General features: G+C 50.5%; 1 protein-coding gene across 1 annotated transcript; it reads right to left on the reverse strand.

Moving 5' to 3' along the window:
• Nucleotides 1–13,928: 13,928 nt before the first annotated feature.
• Nucleotides 13,929–19,508, reverse strand: Irx1 (iroquois homeobox 1). The gene is made up of 4 exons (XM_048459314.3): nt 18,991–19,508; nt 14,971–16,006; nt 14,628–14,700; nt 13,929–14,375 (listed from the first exon to the last, which is right to left on the reverse strand). The coding sequence occupies exons 1-4, from the start codon at nt 19,264–19,266 to the stop codon at nt 14,318–14,320; spliced, it is 1,443 nt and encodes a 480-aa protein (XP_048315271.3). The 5' UTR covers nt 19,267–19,508; the 3' UTR covers nt 13,929–14,317.
• Between the last annotated feature and the right edge of the window lie 1,133 nt (nt 19,509–20,641).

The raw sequence follows: 20,641 nt of genomic DNA on the forward strand, positions 1-20,641 counted from the left end.
CTCTAAGAGTGAATAGCATTGCCCATGTAAGCACAGTTCGTTCCATGATCAGTGAGGGAAGAAAAGTTTGGAGGGATTCAGTGGTGGAACCATATGCATTATTGTAAGCTGAGACTACACCTTTGTTTCCCAGCCACCCAGACCCTAATAATCACACAGACACTATATTAATTACAACACTGTGATGGAGGAGGGTCATCTGTCTATGTGTTACTTTCATTGGTTAATAAAGAAACTGCCTTGACCTTTTTGATAGGCCAGCCCTTAGGTGGGTGGGGTAGACAGAATAGAATGCTGGGAAGAAGGCAATGAGTTAGACACTATAACTTTCCTCTCCAAGATGAACACAGGTTAAGATCCTTCCCCATAAGCCACCACCTCATGGTGCTACACAGATTATTAGAAATGGGTTAATCAAGATGTGAGAGCCAATAAGAGGCTGAAACTAATGGGCCAAGCAGTGTTTAAAATGAATACAGTTTCCGTGTAATTATTTCCAGGGGGTAAGCTAGCCAGGAGCCAGGCAGTGGGAATGCAGCCTGTGGCTCCTATCACTACATTCTACAACACTGTTTGGCCAACGGCTCAGGCATATTTCTAGCTAGCTCTTACATCTTAAATTAACCCATTTCTGTTAATCTGTGTATCACCATGAGGCTGTGGCTTACTGGTAAGTTCTGGCATCCTTCTCCTTCAGCAGCTACCTGGCATCTGCCTGACTCCACCCATTTTCTCCCTCATTCAGTTTAGTTTTCTCACCCAGCTGATTCTGCCGTGCCATAGGCCAAACCAGCTTCTTTATTAACCAATGATAATAAAACATATTCACAGCATACAGAGGGGAATCTCACATTACAATATGTTTCAAATTAGCCAAGCTGACCCTGGTCTCCCTGTCCATAGTACTCACTTCCCCTCCCAATGCAAAGGCACTCATTTACCACTTAAAACAATCATTAGACCCTTTATGACATAGATTAAACCTCGAGTCCTATAGCTAAATGGTAGCCTTCCACTCCTATTGATCTGAAGCCACTATGACTCCATCTTGCCCACCCTGACCCTTTCTGCCAGGAAGCTTGTGATGCTCTTCCTAGTGTCTGAGGAGCCATGGGCAACTTTGATAAGACCCAGAGAGAGAGAGAGAGAGAGAGAGAGAGAGAGAGAGAGAGAGAGAGAAGACACAGAAAAACAGGGCCTGGTTCCTCACTCTTTTGCCTCTCCATTACAAAGGTTGCGCGCACACGTGTGTGTGTGTGTGTGTGTGTGTGTGTTTCATGTTCATGAAGCATCATGTTTCATGCTCATGATGGAAACACGCATTGCTGAGTGACGATGACAGCTATGGAGCAAAAGACATGAGGCAACAGAACGCACACCAGGTGCACAAACTTCCAGCTACACACCTACACACACACAAACACACACATATGCACACACTGCATAGACAAATCTGCACAAACACATATATTAACATACACACACACACACACACACACACACACACACACACACACACAAAGTTACTTGTACAATGAAGACTGAAACAACCCTAGTCTTTTATTGAACCAGTCGACAGTTCTAAAAACAAGAGACACTGTGAAGTCCAGAGCATCCTTGCCCCCTCCCATGCAGAAATATTCTCTGGCAGATATCTCCCAACCCTTTCTGGAGTAACTCTGGCATTTCTCATGAAAACCTTGTGCGGATGACCAGCTTCTGTTGAAATGACCTTCCTGACCCAGCTGACTTGCCATTTCCATCCAACTGCAACAGAAGGTCCAACCTCTCAGGAGATTGTGCCTCTGGGACAGATCCATGCACAGAGCAGTGCAATTGCATGGGCTTCCCCTACTGCTGACAAAAGGCATCAGCAAAACACTTGAGCCTGTTGCTGACTAAAGATAGGTCACCTGCTCAGAGGGAAGCTGGCCATGACACAGCATGCTGCTCAGACAGGATAGAAAACCACACTGCACAGAATTCGCAGAACCACAATAGACATGCACATGCATGCATGTCGTGTTTGCCTTTGGGCCAGTACAGGCGTGAGAAGCCCAGGCAGGACTACTGGACAGATAGTCTTGGTTCATAATGGAAATGCAAAGACACATGGCTTTCTCATTGTGTGGATCAGCAGCTGCAGTGAGCCATGGAAAACAACAATAAACCCAGGTCAGCCTTGTCTTTGGCCTCTTTTGGCCACACAGAGAAAAAGGAAAGTGAGCTTTCATTGATAGGCCACAGCTTGTTTAGCCTACTGAGAAGAATGATAGTGTGGTTTTTTAATGAGTGTTTTTGAAGGAATTAGAGTATAAATGGCCCACTCTGGAGAGAAGGAAAGCAAGATGGAGGAAAGAGTAGATGCAGGGACTACTTCTTTGTGGTCCTCGAGCACCAACACCCTCAGACAGAACATCCCAGGAGGATGGTGCTTAGGTCACTTGCTTTAGCTTTTGGCTGATCCCTTGGAAAGAGACCACCCACAATGACCTACTGGGACATTTCAAGACAAGTCTCTAAATGGAAAACCCTCAGGATGCCTACTCTTGTGTTTCCTTGCCCATCCTGGAAAAGAGGAAAAAAAGAAATGTCAACAGAATTTCCATATTCTGGGAGAGGAGGTCTGAGGAAAAAAATGGGGAAATGGTAAGGTTTTGGATCCTATCTTACAGAGCAACACAATGCCTTTGACCACAGAAAGCCAGTGCCTTTGTCCTGAAGAGATAGTTTTGCTAGTAACATGCCAGCCTGTTCTGTTTGAATATAAAAATATTCTTTTTTCTTTGTTTGTTTGTTTGTTTGTTTATAAAAATTTCCACTTCCTCCCATCCTCCCCATACCCTCCCATTCCCCCCACTCCCTCTCCCCCCCCCACTCCCTCTCCTCCTCCCTCTCCAGTCCAAAGAGCAGTCAGGGTTTCCTGCCCTGTGGGAAGTTCAAGTTCCTCCCCCCTCCCTCCAGGCCTAGGAAGGTGAGCATCCAAACAGACTAGGATTCAAAAAAAATATTATTAAGAAAACAAATATTGGTAATAAAAATTTGAATTAAAATTTATAAAAAAATAATTGACTTCCACTTGGACAGCCCAATCCCGAGGGATCACAGGAATAATCACAGTCAGAACCACACAGATTTATTCTAAAATGAACAGTTCTGCAGGAGTACACTTGATAACAGAAGAGCCCCATCTTGTCAGACCGCCATGTTAAATGTGCCTCCAGAAGATTACATAAGAGTCAGGGCTCACCATTCGGTGGAAGACTGGTCAATGATAACACTTGGAGTCAGCATGGGCAAGTCATGGCCCATGTGTCAGCCTGAATATGGGCCCACGTGAGTTGTGGGACCAGCTTTATGTAGATATTGTTTACAACTGGGAGATGGACTTCACCTAGTTACTATGTGAATCGTTACAGCTCAAGGCACTGACTTTAGCTAACCCAAATAAAGTTGTCATCCGTGGTTTCCCCATCAAAACTCCTCTAGCAACAGGACACGAGACAAACAGACCCGTTGCATCCCTCACCACGGGGAGAATGGGGACCATCTTCCCCAAGAACCACTTGACTCTCCTTCCAACATGAGCACACATTTTCACAGATGTCATGCTCCTTTAAAAAAAAAAAGTGTCAAAGGGAATGAAAGATTGCATAGTGCACAGCCTTGGAGAGATGTCCCCTTTGGCTGTCAGAATTAAAGGGGGATTGCAGAATGACTTTAAGAGCCTCAAAGAGGTACTTGAGCACCAAAAGCCATCCAAATGAACCGTGAACTTTGATAATTGTAAATATATCAGAGACATGTGTGTTTAATTCTACCCCTCAAAATGACAGATGGGTGTACCTCAAACTTCTGAAAATATCTGGGGTTCAAAATGGAAGGTTTTTTAGGTAAACCAAAGCCGTGTGCTGTGAATGATGTATGCACATCTTATCAAGATGTTTGTTGTTGTTTCCTCCAAATATTTCATGCTCAAGGAGATTGGGGACAATTTTTACTAAAATTTCCCTGCCCCCAGCTTTTCTTCTTAGGAATAAGATATATTTCCCAAGGGAAAAAAATCAACTTCAGTCCCATGGTCTAAGCTGGTTTCAAACTTGGTCGAGAAATTCTTTTGGGGTTGGGAAAAAAAAATGACTGTGTGGGTAAAGTGTTTGCTCATGCAAAAAGACCTGAGTTCAGGCCTCAACAACCCACATAAAATCAGGAAATAAAATCATCTCTAATCCCAATGGTAGGGGTATGCAGACAGGGCATTCATTGGCTGATAAGGCCAGCCAGTGCAGTTGAAGCAAAAATAGAGACTTCAAGTTCAGTCAGAGGTCCTGTCACAAAAATAAAGTGATGAAAAACAGAGAAAGGCGCCTGACATCAATCTCTGGTTTCCACATGTTCACTACACACACACACACACACACACACACACACACACACACACACACACATGCACACACTTCTTTTTCTACCATTATTTTCCATTGTGGATGACTAAGTAAGGAGAGGGGGCATCTGGCTACACTGGGCTTCATCCTTGAGATACGTTTTGCCCCGGAGAAGGTATCCAACCTCATACACTCAGCTATCTTGACACATCTCACAATCTTGTCTCCTGTCTGCCGTTTCCAGTCTTTTTCTCACTGGTGTAACTGAGTTCCCACCGGCAGTATGCTGAGTGCAAGGCTCTCCTTCACACATCCTTTAGCTAAGTCTTAGGCAACTCTCGTTACTCGGACATAAGGAGCTGCATAAATACTAAAGAGACAGGAAGAAAACATTGCACAGGTGAAGACCAATTGCAAAAGGGCCCAGGGAACTACAAATGGAGGGAAAACTTGCTCATTCCTAGCCTTGGATGAGAGGGCCCAGAGAAGGTGCCGCTGGTGCTGGAACTGTGACCGCTTGCAACGCTTTCTAAATCCCACCATGATCTGGGAGACAAGGCAGTTTTGTAATCCCTCTTTTGTTTTGGGGCATTGAAAAAATGGTCCTGCTGACCGTGGATGTAGTAGAGACTTTATAATGATCTATCATCATGTGTAGTTTTATATAATCATCCTCTAAGAGAATGGGTGCAGCATGAATAATAAAAACTCAGAGACAGATATCAGGGTTCAAACTGAAGATCAGAAGAGCAAACCAGCCAGTCACTAGATAGTTCTTACCTTTACCAAGACTGGGACATCCTGTCATCAGTGTGACTGCAGACTGAGACCCTGAGCTCCTGTCTCCTCCAGTCTTATATTCCTCTCTAGTGCTGGGATTAAATGCCCAATGTCTGGCCTCTGTGACTAACTAGTGTGAACTGCTGGGATTAAAGGTGTGTGCCACCAATGCATTGTCTGCATGGCTGACTAGTGTGGCTAGCTTTGCACGCTGATCTTCAGGCAAGCTTTATGTATTAAAACGCAAATAAAATATCACTGTAGACAGGTGATGCACCGTGCTCTGGGGAATCCTGCTCTTGACTACCACAGATTATTTCCACTATTCAAGGTAAATTTGCTCAGAACTTTCCAGTTCTAGTTCAAGTGCCAATTAAAAAGTTTCACAAGCCAACTCTGCAGCAGGAAGTGGTTATCTGCCTTGGGAACCAGGTGGCACTCTATCCCCTAGGCTGGCTCTACTACAGCTGTCAACATGACCCTACCTAAAAGGCAGATTCTTGGACTCCACCCACCATAATCCTACCAAAGCAGAAACTGGGGAGGAGGCTGGCGGTGGCAAGTACCCTGTTGAGGGTCTCCAGAAGCTCTTCAGCTCTGCTCCAGGAGCTGGGGCAATGAGAAGTGTCTGGGGAAGCATACGCAAAGATCACAATTCACCCAGAGTGGAAAGTCCAGAGCCAACCTCCTATTCCCTCTCCCCTCACCCTTTTCCTATCTTCCCTCCCTTGCCCCTCTCCTCTCAGATTCCTCCCTACCCCAACTTGAGTAATTCTCTTGAATTACTTGACTCCCTGTGCATAGGCATAAAGTTAGCATCCAAGGGCTTGCCTTTCCTGCAGACAGGCAAGTTTGCAGCATGCCTCTTTTGCCGGTCTCCGACCCCTGCCTGGGAGCTGAGTAGCCTCCACCTGCGGGCAGTGGCAGTGCCTTCATTTGGTGAGGAATTGGCCTCTTCAGAATCTCCCCTTCCACAGTCTCTGCGCAGATGAGCTGACAGTCTCAGGTCTTCTTGGTACTGGTGCAAAACACCCGATGCTTCCTTGGAGACAGGTAGTCTCTGACTTCTCAGGTGCCTAATGAGAATTCCCTGTTATCGTTACAGCCACCATTAATCTCTCCTTTCATAAATGCAGTGCTGTCTGCCAATTTCCCTGAGATTATATTTGCAAACTCAAACCAAAACTGGGAAGGCTACAGAAACCAGCCGCAGCTTCAGATGTGGCTGCAAGAGCAGCCACTCTGAATCTCCCCAGGAGGAGCGAACCAACAAAGGAATCATTAACACCTGGGAACAGCAAGATCCTGGTCCACCACTGAGTCTCCATGCTGAGAACTGAACAAGCAAGTGGCGGCTGTAACCCAGGGATGGAAAGCCCAAAATATCCTTAAATGTTCCAAGTGGGAGTAATTCACAATCAGAGGAGTCGGGTAGCTTAAGAAAGAGGCAAGAAGAAAAACTCTGAGTTTTAGGGTCCCTTTGTGAACAGCTCAGAGGGTACCACACAGAGCCCAGCAACATGGAAACACACTCAACCAAGGGGCTATCCCCCAAACCTGTGTCCCAGCATATGCTAGCTAGGGCAGACCCTACTTTGTAAATCCTTGCAGGGGCTGTAATGTCAAGTTTTGGAGGAGGTGGTAAGTCGTCTGAGAGGCTGTACCTATGGAATTTCAGTCAGAAATCATGCGAACTACCAACTGCTCACTGCTCAGGGCACTGCCCACCCCTCCACCCAGCCCCAATCCCCCCACCCTCACCCCTGTATAGCAAACAGCTATACGAACACCCAGGAGTATAAACCAACAATGCAGATATCTGAAGAGGGCAGGGGGAAGGAGCAATGCTCCCCAGAAACTTGAACTCACCTAATGTGACTTCCTCCACGACCCCCTGTTTGGAGTTGATTCCAGACTGAATCCAAGTGGAGGTGAGCAGACTAGTAATGCTGCCTCTCCACTTTTATACAAGTCACCACAGGAGCCAGCATCAAAAATATGCCATTCTGATCAACAGGACACATCTGTGGTGAATCCACACAGAAGTAATTAGTTTCCTGGTGGTGTTTTTACACTGGGGGCTTAATGCAGGACCCCATTATATAAACAAAAACTCCCAGACAGCTCCAACTGCCTGATAAAAAAATAAATCAGATTGCAGAAGAGGGTCTGGCCTAGAGCAGCTACAGGCAATGACTTGTAATGAGGTATCCCAACACCAATTACGAAGCTTATTAAAGAGAATTGTCAAACTTGTACTAAAGTGCACACTATAATCGTGTTAAAGTAGGCGGGCCTGGAGAGCAAACAGCCCTCAGTCACCTTGTGTGGCAGAACGGGCCACACCGGTATCATCAGTCCGTAGATCAAATCACAAAAACAATATTATCATGCTTGGGAACTTGGTCAGGCTAAATCTGATGGTGAGACAGGTGAGAATCCCAACAGCTTGGTCATAATTCGCACATCAGAGCTTCCCCGTTCGCGAACATCTGCCAGGGAAGAGCTGGGGAAACTGTCGGGAGCAAACACCGCCAACACAGTGTTTTATTATTAAAGTTATTCTGAGGCTTCTCTGAGGTTGCAGAAGCAATATTTCAATGTACTCTTTCAGGAGGGAAGGGGAAAAAAGATTAATAAAGATGTTAGGAGGCTGAACTGCTGTGAGATGTGTTTAATTATTCCCCGCAGGACTGCCCCAGCAATCTGCTGACATTTAGCCCCGACCTTGCAAATCCTCAGTAAATATTAATATATCAACTCAAACAGGGGCCGTTGTTTTATTGGTTCACAGAGCTCGGAGAGATTCGCCACAGCGGTGAAAAATACTGTGTGGAACCGAGAGAGACGGGCCGCTTTGATTTCACCTTCTGCTGCACACGGGAGCTGGGGGCAGCAACAAAATGGCAACGCGGCCGCCTCTGCCGCAGACACCGAGCAAGCAACACTTCAGATGACTTCGCCTCCCTTTGTACAGTCTGCTGGAGTAATCCCAGAACCACAGTGGCCAGCGATTAGAAAGCAAGCAGAAGCGGGACCGCTAGAGAGGAGAAATCTCACCTCATTATCTGGGAGCGAGCAGAGGTTTTATCAAGACAGGGGGGTCTAGTTGGTCCACCAATCTCCTGTTTTGCCATTGAGTGAACCCAGAACAGGTCGGCCAGACTAGGGTACCACCTTGGGGCCTAGACTCAGTCTTCAGGCCCTGTTTCACCTTCAAAGGCCTTTTTTGGCCCCAGTTCTTAGGACTGCTTGTACCTATTTGAAACTGGATATGACCTGCCAAATGGGATTTTCTTAAAGAGACGGTGGTCCCCAAAACGATGACTCCTTTTGTATCATTCCTGTCATGAGTGATAAAAATTATATTTTTAATTGTTTTCTTTGCCATTGCCTCAAAATTAGACATCTATTACTGACTCAGTGTCTCCCCTTATTTTCAACTCCCTGAGGGTTACAGGCTTGCTGTGAACCCCAGAGGGCCCCCTGAAGTTCGTGGGCAGAAACAAGGGGCTGCCGAAGTGCACTTGGCTTTCAGATGTATGCACTGCTGAGCTAATGTGTGATTAATTTTATTCATAAAAATGTTAATCACTTCATTGTGAGATCTTTTTAGCATTCAGAGCAGCCCGCACCCTCTCCACTCCTCTTACCCACGTCTCCCAGCCGTTTTTAATATTTCCTGACATTGTTGGATCTTTCCAAGGAACCATCAATGAAGCACACACGTGAATGTCAGTAACAAGCAGAGCAACAGACAAACAAGCCAACAGGAGGACACAGGAAAGACTCGAAGACTGACAATGGCCGGCTCAGCCTGGTCTTCTGCATAGTCTGACGCCGACACTCAGGCCCCCAAAGAGCCAGCTGGGAGAGGAGCTGGGGAGAGGTCAGGCTACTTTCTTCCCTATTGGAGGGGAGAAGGAGAAAGAAAGAAATGAGAAGAAGATGGATTTGGAATAGGAATTCAAGGTAAAAAGCCTTCTGTTGAGGAGATTTAACCTGGGGCAGGACTCTGCGGTTGTGGGTCCAGAAGCCTCCTGGGCAAGATAGGCAGAGGAAGTGGCCTTAGCTGGTAAGTTCACTTGTTTATCCCTGCCTCAGCCTTCTCTTCAGCCGAACCCCTCGTCCCAGCAATATACTCAAACAGCTGGGCAAAGGATTGGGGAACCAGTAAAACCCCAGGAGTTTTCAGAAAACCATCGATGGCTTATTTAAGCAAAAAAGGGGGGGGCAGGTACTTGGGCCCTGCCCAAAGTGTAACTTCCTGCACTGAGTTTCAAACCAACGCCCAAGAGTCCTGTGTGGGACTCATCCCTGCTTAGACCCTTGTGCCAGGAGAAGACAGCTCACTCTGTGTGTCATTCCAGACTCGGGGCTGCTCTTTTCTCTGCTACCCTACTTCAAACCACCTTCGGGTTTGAGGCTACACAAGGGTGCTCCACCATGGTGGCCGGGTGACTTTCAAAGCTTTCCTCATCAATGAAAATGACTGCTAAAATTTGCTCCTTTGGTATAAAGTCCATAGCTATAGAAATTGCTCGTTTGAATCTAAAGTGTTTCCAACAGCCCCTAAGAGGGTAGGACCTGAACTGAGCTTGCTGGACTGACCCAGAATCACTTGGCCTACAGGCCCCCTGAGCAGGTCCCACCTTCTCTAGTGGGAAGGGGGTCTGCCTCCAGTCACCAGGCGGTCACCAGTCTCCAGGATACAAAGGCCTCCAGCAGCCCCTACGGGGTGACCTTTGGGGGCCTTTCAGCTTCAGCTCTGGAGCCATAATTAGAGCAGGCCTGCTCCATGGGGGCATGCTGGAGTCTGCAAGGCTCAGACAGCAGCTGAATGGCTCCTGGGATCACTGCAGGGTCTGAGAGGAGATTGCAAATGAACACTCACCGCCAGCTTTAACCCAGAACCTTTCCTTGAGCAGAAGCTACAAGGAGCCTTTGAGGTGGGGCTCTCTTATTCTGAGCATCCCACCCCCTAGCTTACCCACAGGCCATTAAGAAATCCTTCCAACTGAGCGGGGTTCTGTCACCATTTTCATGGTCAACCCTACGGCCGATTCATTTTGCATGTCCTTTGAACAGTTTTATCTTCAAGAACCACATCCTTGCTCTCCCTCACTGCCCACCAACCTGGAATCCTGTACCCTAAAGTCTCCCTGTCTAACTCGGGAGACTGGGGAACCTGATGGACTCCTGCCACAGTGTTTCAAAGTCAGGGATGCCTAGAAATTGGTCTGGTCTTGCAAATCCCTGCATCTGGCATTCTCCAAAGACGTGGTTGCCCCACTGTGTGACATCCTTTTCTAGACCCTACTCCCCCTTGTCAAATCTCTGCCTTCCCTCTCTTCAGCCCTTCCATTTGCGGTAACTGTTGGTGAATTGCAGTGGGAATACATTTCCTGTTCTACAGGCCTCTGAACTCCTAAGCCAGTGTATTCAAATGGTAGTCTCTGCCTCTCTATCAGATGGAGCACTTCCGGGTTCTCTGCACCCCAAGGAAAGGGAGAGAAGTGGTCAGGGGCTGAGCTTCCACTCCTGAAACTTGGAGGATTTGGGAGACAGACTCAAACCCAGACCCAAGGCACCCCCAGGAGCTGTGTCTGGCCCTGTCCTCCCTCTCTTTCTCTCTCCTTCAGCATTTTCTGCCCGCGTCTGGACCACAGGACAAGTGAAACTCGGCAGGGCATGATTCATCGGGTGGCACCCTTCCGAGCCCAGACCCGTATGACATTAATCAGTGTCAGACCGCTATAATGGAGATATGAATATGAATTCTCCATATTGCAGGGAGATAAATGTGCTTTTATATAATGGATCAGAGGAGAGAGGGGTGGGTGGGAGCAGGGAGACGGCAGAAGTTCCAGCAGGTCAGCCAAGGGTGCTGGTGCCCACTCCACAGGAGCCTGGCTGGGAGGGCTGGCCTAAGCCCTCAAACTTGAGGCCCTCGGCTAGAGCTGTTTCTCATCAGTCCATGTTCTCCAGCAAATTTCCAAAGAAGCTCAGTAGCAAAGAGTCTGTCCAGAACCCTGCATGCCCTCTCCTCAGGGAGGAGGGATGCTCTAGGCAGAGACCACCAGTACTGTGGGGAGTCCTAGCCCCTGTCACCACATTTCCTATCACAGAATTGCTGCCTCTGGAGATGATACTTGGGGGTTTGTGGGGTAGAAGTGTCCTTACAGGCAAAAACTTCTCCACGAACTTCTGGGGCTCTAATATTAGAAGCCAAGGTGGGAAACTCCTGAGCACCCAGCATCCATCACAAGGATACGTTTAGCAACGGTAGAGAAAGATGTCTGGGTTCCACCCCTCTCCCCGAACAACCTCAATAGAAGATTGGTTCTTGGGGGAAGCCAGACCACTCAGTCTCACCTTCTAGACTGTCGGACTCCAGTATTGCTAGGATCCTGTCAGCTGGGAGTCTGCTAGTTCAGCCTCTTCGGCACATGACAAATATCTTATAGACGAAAAAATTAAAAGGGAGGTGTGCAGGCACTTAGACAATTGTTAGATTCAGAGGTGTGAACACGAAGAACCTTACCTGTCTGTGCTGGCAGAGTTCACCTGAGTCAGTCTGCTGCTTCCTGCAATCACCAAAAAACGAATCTCCAAGCCTGTTTTGAAGTTCTGAGAAGCACACAAACATGCCTGGGTGCCCCGTTCCTCACTCCAGAAACAAGGCATGGCTGATTAGGTTTCTTTAGAGATGCAGTTTCACAGGGCCCCCATTCCAGAGCCTCTGGGGTGAAGGGTCCAGGGATAGGAGGCTCCATGCAGCCTCTGCAAGGAGGGCTATAAAAGGGTACTTTTGTCTCAGCAAATCCCATCAGGATACTGAAAACACAGCTTACAATCCAAGGCCCACTTTTGCCTCCAAATGTCAGTGGCCTGGCAGTCCCCCAAACACACCACACACACACACACACACACACACACACACACACACACACACACACACGCTCACACACATGATTGATCCCAGAAACAAGCACTAAGCCTTGTCACTACAAATCCATGCTCTGGCCCAGGGAGCCCCAAGGCCCAACTGTCCCAGGGTTTCAAGGAGCCTTATAAACACCGCCAGTAGGGGTCAAGGCCCCATTCTGCTTTTGGACCATAGAGGGCGCCCCGAGCTCAACCATTCAGACCTCGGAGCTCCCAGTAGCTTAGCAGAGGGCATCTATGGGACCCAGGTCCACCTCTCGGGGCTACCTAGCTCCTCAGCTGCTCTGTCACCCCAGGATCTACCGTGCACTGACGCGTGAACGCACGCGCGATTTAGTCCCTTGCCTGGGCAGCGACTCTGAGCCTCTCTCCAGCCTGGAGTTCCAGAAGCCCAATTCATACTCAGCTGGTGGGCAAGGGTGGGAAGAACTGAGAAAAGGGGAAGTGCCCTGAGTGCGATGTGGCCCTGGCAGCGCAAGAAAATGCCTGCTGGTTCTCGAGGCAAGCAAGGAGCAGTGGTGAAAGTCTTCCCCTTCTCAGCCCAGCGGTGCACACACCGACTCTTCCCAGCAGCCTGGGGAAAGAGCAAGTCTCTGGGGGCTGGGAAGAGCTGAGACCAAGCAGGGGAGGGGCTACACGACTTCGACTTTCCCGACTAAACCTGTTCATCACCACCACTATCCCTCCCCACCCCCGCACCCCTCCCGCCTCCGCAGTTTGCACCGCCCCCCCCCCAATTCGGCAGTTTTAATGTTTGCTTGCACGTTCGTCACAAAGTCTGCAACCATCAGAGTCCCAAAAGTCCTGGCTCTGAGATAGTAAATCCTCCCCACGCTGCTGGAGAGTGCTGCACGCGACCAGCTCAAGAAGCCATAAGGCTGAAGTGGCTGGACTCCTAACTCTCAGCCGTGGTTTTTAAAGCTCCTTTCCCACCCAAGCGCACGGAAGGCCAGTTCCTGCCCCCCATTGTTGCTACAGTCGCTTCCAGCCTCCTCCAGCCCAATTCGGGCATCTAGGAAACTATTTATTCGTGATTTCAGTTAATCGCAGATCGTCCCACCCGGGTTTAGAGGAGCGCCCTTTGCAGCCCACCAAAACTCCGCCCCTCCCTTCCCCCCCCCCCCCCCCGCTCCGTGGCCCGTTCTGGCGCTTGCATCTCTTTCTCTGAAGCCGCTGCTGCATCTTGAATCACAAGCGCAGGGAACCCCAAAAGCCAGAACCCGCAACCCCATCTCGCTCGCCTTTATGAGGATCTTAATGAGCCTTCCGTTTTCTCCTCTTTACATTTAACCAAGTAAATAAACACATTGCGAGCAATATTTCATACTCCATTAAGTCATCCCTCTGCCCAGAAAACGACCCTGCGCCAAAACGCGCTGCACACACAACTAGTGAGTAATTGATTTCGAGCCCGAAGTCCCCCTTTGGGAGTATGATTGGAAATTTCTTCATTTTCCCCCATTTTGATCCACTTTAAAACATCGTTTTTGTAAACTGCCTAAAATTGAACCCACTTACGTTCTGAGAAAGGCTGCTCCAGATAAATGCTTGTCTAAGCGTGGCAAAGAATTAAACTGCCAACAAGAAATTGCCCTAGGAGTAAAATGAACAAATTCAACCACCACCAGAACGGAAGGACTGTATATGCCTGACACAGTAGTTTGTTTGGTGTTAACACTGTTCCAAGGCCCTACTCCCAAAGGAACCGCTTTGGCATAACCATGGGTCCCTGGACTCTGCTCAGGATTTCAAGATAGCAGACACCCTTACCTCCCCTAAAACGCGTGAGCACAGGGACAAACAGCTGCAGCAGCGTGAGCATTATTTCATTTAGTTTATTAGACAAAAATATATGATTTAAACAAGTTCGCTGACGCGCTATTTACAATCTGAAATCACGCTATATACAGAAAGGGAGAGGGAAAAAAGAAACAAAGAAAAGAAGACACAAACACGGGTGGAGGGGGCGGATTTACCGAATCGGATAATCAACCCGAGCAGCAGGCAGAGACTGCCCACCCCTCGAGCGCTTAGGCGGGATGAGCCCCTTTCTGCTGAGAGCGATGCGTGAGAATCGCTGACGCCGCCGTCACGTTTGTCCTTTACACAAGTCTCAAATATTTGTCTTAATTCCTCCCTCGTCTCCTCCCTCCCTCAACCCCTCCCCCCTCCCCTCCCCCGCAAAAGTAAAAGACGACCCTTAATCAAGCAGACGGGAGAGCTGCGAGGATCCGAGGCGTTCCCTCCTGCGGGGCCAGCGAGCTGTACGAGAAACACAGCAAGAAGACACCAGCAATAAGTAGACATATCAAGTGCCACCGCGCCTAGGCTTCTTCAGGCAGAACCGGGCTGGAGCTAGACCGCCGCCCATCAGACTCCCGGCTCCTGAGAACTGGACCGAGCTAGATGGATAGTGCTCTCCAATTACTCCAATTAAGACTACAGGACAGGATCCTCACTGCCACCCCAGCTTTGCTCCATCCCGCCCCAGGGCAAAAAGCAAAAAGCACTCACTTGTCGCGCGCGGGCTGGAAGGGCGACTTTAACTGCTGTGGGGGCGAATCCGACCTGGGGACTAGGTCTCTCTCTGCGAGGGAACAGAAGATGCGCAGGGTTAAGAGAGGGGTATAGGTAATGGGGTGAGCCAGTTGGAAGTGCTCCTATGCCCAGACTCCTCGCTAATGCTCATTTCCTGAGACCAACGTCTGCCCCCTACCCCTCCCTGGGACAAGCTCAGCAGCTCAGAGAAACCTAGGCCTAGCTACTTGCATTAATAGTCACCCCTGCCCACCATCGCTGACACTATGCCTAAGCCTCTTGTCTGGCACCAAGTGAATGCAACCTTTTGGCTAGGTACCTGGAAGCACAGGACTGCTACGAGCGGAGGCCTTGTCACCGTGGATCAACCCAGTGGCAACCTGGACAGGTGGCTGTGGAGGTGGTGGTGCGGGCAGGTGTGGGCCGTGGGGTGCGGCGTGTGGTGCCCCAACACCCAGGAAGGAGCGCATGTTCAGCAGCGAGCCCTGTGCGAGGAACGCGCCGTTCGTCCAGTTGGAAAACTTGCCTATGTGGCAGGTGTACAGTCCGTGGCTGGGCAGAAAGGCCGGGTGTTGCAGGGGCGCGCCGCTGGGAGGCCCGTGCGCGCTAGGATGACTGGTGGGTGGTGGTGGAGATGCTTTGGGAACGCCGTCGGGGCTAGTGGCTGTCTCAGCCAGCGACCAGATCTTGGGCTTGCTGTTCGGCGCGCCCTGCAGGCCGACCGCCGAGGCGCCAGGACTCAGCAGACGCGTGCTGCCGGGCTCTGAGACTTCCTTAGCCAGGCCTAAGGGCGAATCTTGGGACTTGAGTGCCTCGGCGGCCGACAACGGTGAGCCCTGGTCCCGAGCTAGGGTGGGAGGGGCTCCGCGCGCCCTAGGAACTTCAGTCTTGTCCTCCTCGTCTTCATTGCTCTGGTCGCCATCACGCTCGTCGATCTGGTCGATGTCAATGCTCTCCAGGTCGATCTCCTCGTCGTCCTCGGTCTTCTCGGGGTCGCCCTCTGTGTCACTGCCAAAGAGGGCGCCGTCTTCCTGGTCCTTGCTGCGCGCCCCCCATGTCACCTTGTTCTCCTTCTTGAGGCGGCGACGCGCATTGGCGAACCAGGTGGAGACCTGTGTGAGGGTCATCTTGGTGATGATGGCCAACATAATCTTCTCTCCCTTGGTGGGGTACGGGTTCTTGCGGTGTTCATTGAGCCAGGCTTTCAGCGTGCTGGTGCTCTCGCGTGTGGCGTTCTTAGGTCGCCCGGGATCCCCGTATTGGAACTGGCCATAGGGGTAATAAGCAGGCGTTGTGTGGGCTGCGAAGGTGGCTGGGTGCACCCCTGGGTTGTCCTTGAGTTCATACTGAGAGCCCTGAAGCGACCACAGTCCAAGAGAGAAGAGAGAGAGGAAAAAAAATGGAGGGAGAGAGGAGAAAGGAGAAATGAGTTCCAGAAGCTAGGAAAAGAAGATCCAGCTTCTATGGACCCTGGGGGCCTCTAGGGCACCTGATTCACCAGGCTCAAAAAAGGAACACACACACACACACACACACACACACACACACACACACACACACACACACCACTGTTTGGAGAGCCAAGGCAGCTAAACTGGATTGTTGGCGTTCGATCTCCACTAAACAGATCTTTTTTGCTGTTGTCCGCTCTAGAAAAACTTAAAGAAGTCTTGGAATTTTAGAGTGCAGCGTAATCCCTGCCCCCTCCCCGGGGTCTTCCCAGGCCCTGGGTCCCAGACACCAATCCTTCACAAAATTCAGATTTCCAAATTCAGTTCACACTAGCTGGAGGGGGAAACCTTTTATGTAGGCTGCTGAAACAGTTTCTCCAAAGTGAAGCACCCAGAACTCAAGGCTCCTCCTTCTCACCCTGAAGGACTCAATCAAAAGAATCATCCAGGGCGTTTTTTCAGTCAAAGCTCACAGCTAACTCAAAATGAAAGTACAATCCTCTTTCGGCCTCCCAAATTATTCTGCGTATAATGGTTCACTCGCTCTTAGAGGTCTGTAGCGGTGACACGTAATTTTAAAATTTTTAATGCTTACCATCCTCAGCAACAGTGGCAAAATGCATTTTTTAAAAAAAATACAAAAGGAGAGCTTATCCTGTAAAATATTAACGGCAGGTCCTGGAGTCGCAGGCTGCCCCAGCTCGAGGGAACGGGTTCAGTTTCCTGGGCCTCTTCTCGGCTACTTTATCTATCACTTAAGTTTGACTTTGATCTGCGCCCGAGCAAACACAAACAGTTTGAGGCATTTAGAGGCCATGATTTATTTGCAATCAATATTCTTTTTATCATCAGTAGTAAAACACAGCAAGTCAAATTATCCCATCAGGTTTTTTGGTAAATAACATTTTATCTTTCTAACAGCCTCATTAGGCCTCATTATTACCATAAATTGCCCAGACAGACGCTCACTCACAATATTATCTTTTGGGTTCCAAATACCAGATTATAAAAGATTGGAAAGCTAGGCCACCACTGAGGGTTTGGGTTTAGGCTCACTCTCCAAGAACTCGGTAGGAGACCTGGAGGTAACACAAACACCTTAGGGGACAAATTTTATTTAGCCTTTAGTTTAAAGAGAAAACAAAACTAAACAGAAACCTCCTGTGGACCTTCCCCACCTCACCACAATGGGAGCAGACTCTCTTTGCCCCCACAAACACACAGGCAAGATTCCCAAATGGCTCACATCTGTATTCAAAATTTCTGTTAAACATACACACGTGCGTGTACACACACACACACACACACACACACACACACACACCAAAAAAGAAAAAAAGCCCTTCATCTTCCGTTTTTTTTTTATAAAAAGGATCCAGTTGCCAAGTTAGCAAAGAAGTCAGAGTCCTAAGAAAGTTATAAAAGTATATTTCTGTATTTCCTTGACTAACTAGTGATCGAGGTCCACGCGGGAAAGGCTTCTGTGGCCCGAATTCGTTTGTGCTTCGTCATTGTAAAATACACTACGTGCTTTTCAAAAGTATTTTAGCTGCCATCGTAGAAAAGAATTTTTGGCATCGTCTCTGCGGGGATTTTTTTTTTTTTTTATGAAAGGGTACCTTGTAACTCTCTCTTCGTTCCCGGGGCTGTCCGAACAAAATGGGGGCTGATCTTCCTTGTTAGGGCACATTAGAAAAACGACTGGCCTGACCGCTGAGAAACAGGCTTTCTCTCTAAACTACAAGAAAAGTTGCGGGGAAAACGCGCCGGACGCGTTGTTCCTGCACACTTGGAGGCCAGCCTTTTAGGGGGTCTGATCTGGTCTGTTTTTCCGGAGATGGGATAATTCGGGGTTCCCGGAAACCGCACTATCCAGAAGAGAGCAGGGCGGCAGGGACCGCCTCTGGAAAACCCCGCGCCCACCTTGCAATTTGCCAGCGGCCTCAAGTTTAAGCAGTCCGACCTTTCAGTCACAGCAAGGAAAATTGATTGTTTGTAAGGATAGACTGGCCAATGCTCCAGCGGAGAATTAAATTTACATCCCCCTCCTCCATCTGACACCCATTGGGAGCGGAGATTGGAGGGCACCATTTATTTTAAGCCCTGGGACACTGTTTCTTTAATTCTTCCTTATGTAACGGGGAAGAGAAGTGCTTTTCTTTCGGTTCAAATGAAATGAAAACTTTGGCAACTTACGAAAGTAAAGGCAAATGCTGTTTCGGAAGCTAGAATTTATGTCAACTTAGTATTTCTTAAATCTCCAATCCCTATGATTCCGACACAGGCCACTAAGAGCCCTCTCTGCTCTGCCAATGTCTATTGTTTGTTACGATGTTTTTGACCGACCCCGCTAGGTTTAACCGCTTCCTTTTGGCAAAGTCGAGGGCAACTATCTCTGCTCTGCCCAAGAGAGAGAAGTAAGGTCGTCTGGGCCCCAGGGAAAGCTCAAGCAGCGCCCCGGGCAAATCCGGCCGGCCGCCTGGCCAGGGCTCTGCTGGTAAAGCGGCCCTGGCTGCGGGAACCCAGCGGGCCTGTCCGATCGCACCGGCCGCGCCAGGAGAATTCGCCCCCGACCTCGGGTGCTTGCTACGGTCTCCGGCCTGCTCCTGAAGCTTTCTCCACTAGCGCGCAACCCTTTTCCAAGCTCTGGTCTTCAGCCTACCAAGACTGCGGGGGTCACTGCCTGGGCCTCTGGACACTCCCGGGTGTCCCGGGGGACGCGGTCTCCGCTGCCGGATCCTCTCGGCAGGACTCTTCCCGCTTCCTTCCCAGAAATTGCCTGTGGGTCCTTGGTTTCCCCGCTTGCCCAGAGGCTCCCGCTATCCCCGGGCGCCGTGATCTCCCACCGGCGCGGTCTGGGAGGACGCACAGGAGGCGGGAGCACTCACCATCTGCGAGAAGAGGCTGAGGTCCGCAGCATAGGGCAGGAAGGCGCTGTAGTTGGGTGCCCCCGCGTACGGTCCAGCCGCGGCGTACATGCCCAACACCGAGGTAACTGCGGCCGCTCCCGCGCCTGCTCCCAGCTCCGCCGTCCCAGGCCGGCCCGACGAGGCGGCGGCCGCAGCAGCCGCGGCCGCAGCCAGCACCCCAGGGCGCTCTCCACCGTAGGCGCCCGGGCCCGCGGCACTTAGGTACTGCGGGTAGCCCAACTGCGGGAAGGACATGTCCGCGGGGGCAGCGGCGACGGAAGGCAATACTAACAGCGCGGACGGGGAGACCGGCTAGGGATCAGGAGGGACGCCACGCGGGGACTGCGGGCCGCCGGCCGGGCGCGCTCGGGCCGGCCCGGGGGCGGGGGCCGGTCGCTCTTCCTGGGCCCTCTGCTCTTTGGCGGCGCCCGGCTCCCGGCTGCGCCCGGATCCGAGATCGCGCGCCGACTGCGGCGGCCGCCCTCCGCTCGGCGGCGGGGCTCTCAGACACAATTTGAAGTTGATGCTTTGATTGGCATCCCCTTGAGCACAGGCCCCGCCCCTGGCTCCCCTCCCGCCCCGTCCCTGCCTCCAGCCCGCCCTCTCTGGCCGCTCCCGCCCCTCACGGCGAGCACGTGGTGCCCCGCGCCCGCGGGGCCACCTCCTCCTCTGGTGGGTACGCCAGGCCAGGCTGTTGGTGTGGGTCCGGAGACCGCAGGCTCCTTCCTAACCAGCCCCCGCGGCTTTTGACAACCTGTCGACACCGGTTTACAGCTGTCTGATACCCGGTTTTGCATTTGAGATCTGTGCCCCCCCCCCATCCCCTTTTAACAAAAGCAACTCTGGGATTGCGTTTCTGCAATCTGGGAAGGCAGGGAAAGAGGCCTGAGGCCAGGGGACGGTCTGTGGCGAACAACCTCTCCCCTATGGCTGGCTCTGCCGCACCTCCATGGGACATATTTGGCTGAAGTGCTCGGATTAATCAACGTGCGGCGTGACATCTCGGATGCAGGGTGGATCGTCCCCTTGGCCCCACTTCCTTTCAACAGATCCTCTGTTGCACTTGGAGAAGCGGGTTGTGGCCGCGCTCTGTAGGCTTCTCCTAATAGGAGGGGGGAAAAAAAACTTTGAAAATGGTCAAGCCAGCTGAGAAGTCGCTGTGCGGAGGGATCCTAGAGGGAGGGGGTAAGGAGTGAAGAAAGGGAACGGACCTCTCATGGTAAAAGGACTGGCAAATATTGCCCGCAGCCATCAATTACCCTCTTCCAGCTTTGGAGAAGCCTGCTTGGTCTGGGCGCCCACGTTTGTCCACTAGGTGTGCAGATGCATAGAGTAAACCTGTCAGGAGCTCAGATACCTGAGGAGCTGCGACCAGTCGCTGGGCAGGACAACCACCAGAACTCCCCCTCTCGTTCCCGCTGCCCAGTTCCTATCTCAGAGGCTGGAAGAATCAGAACGAAACGAATGTGAGAGCTCTAGCAGCGGTTATGGGCTGCCTGGGGCCTGGCCACTAGGTTCTAGGGGCAGACTTTGAAAGCACCTTCCTCTCTCGTGCAAGAGGGACGGCTATAGCAGGACGCTTCTGTGATGTCTTTCCTAGATGGGTCTTGAAAGTGCAGAACGGAAAACG

Source organism: Myodes glareolus, chromosome 15 (genome assembly GCF_982192425.1).
Source record: "Myodes glareolus chromosome 15, mMyoGla1.1, whole genome shotgun sequence".
Classification (NCBI taxonomy): Eukaryota; Metazoa; Chordata; class Mammalia; order Rodentia; family Cricetidae; genus Myodes; species Myodes glareolus.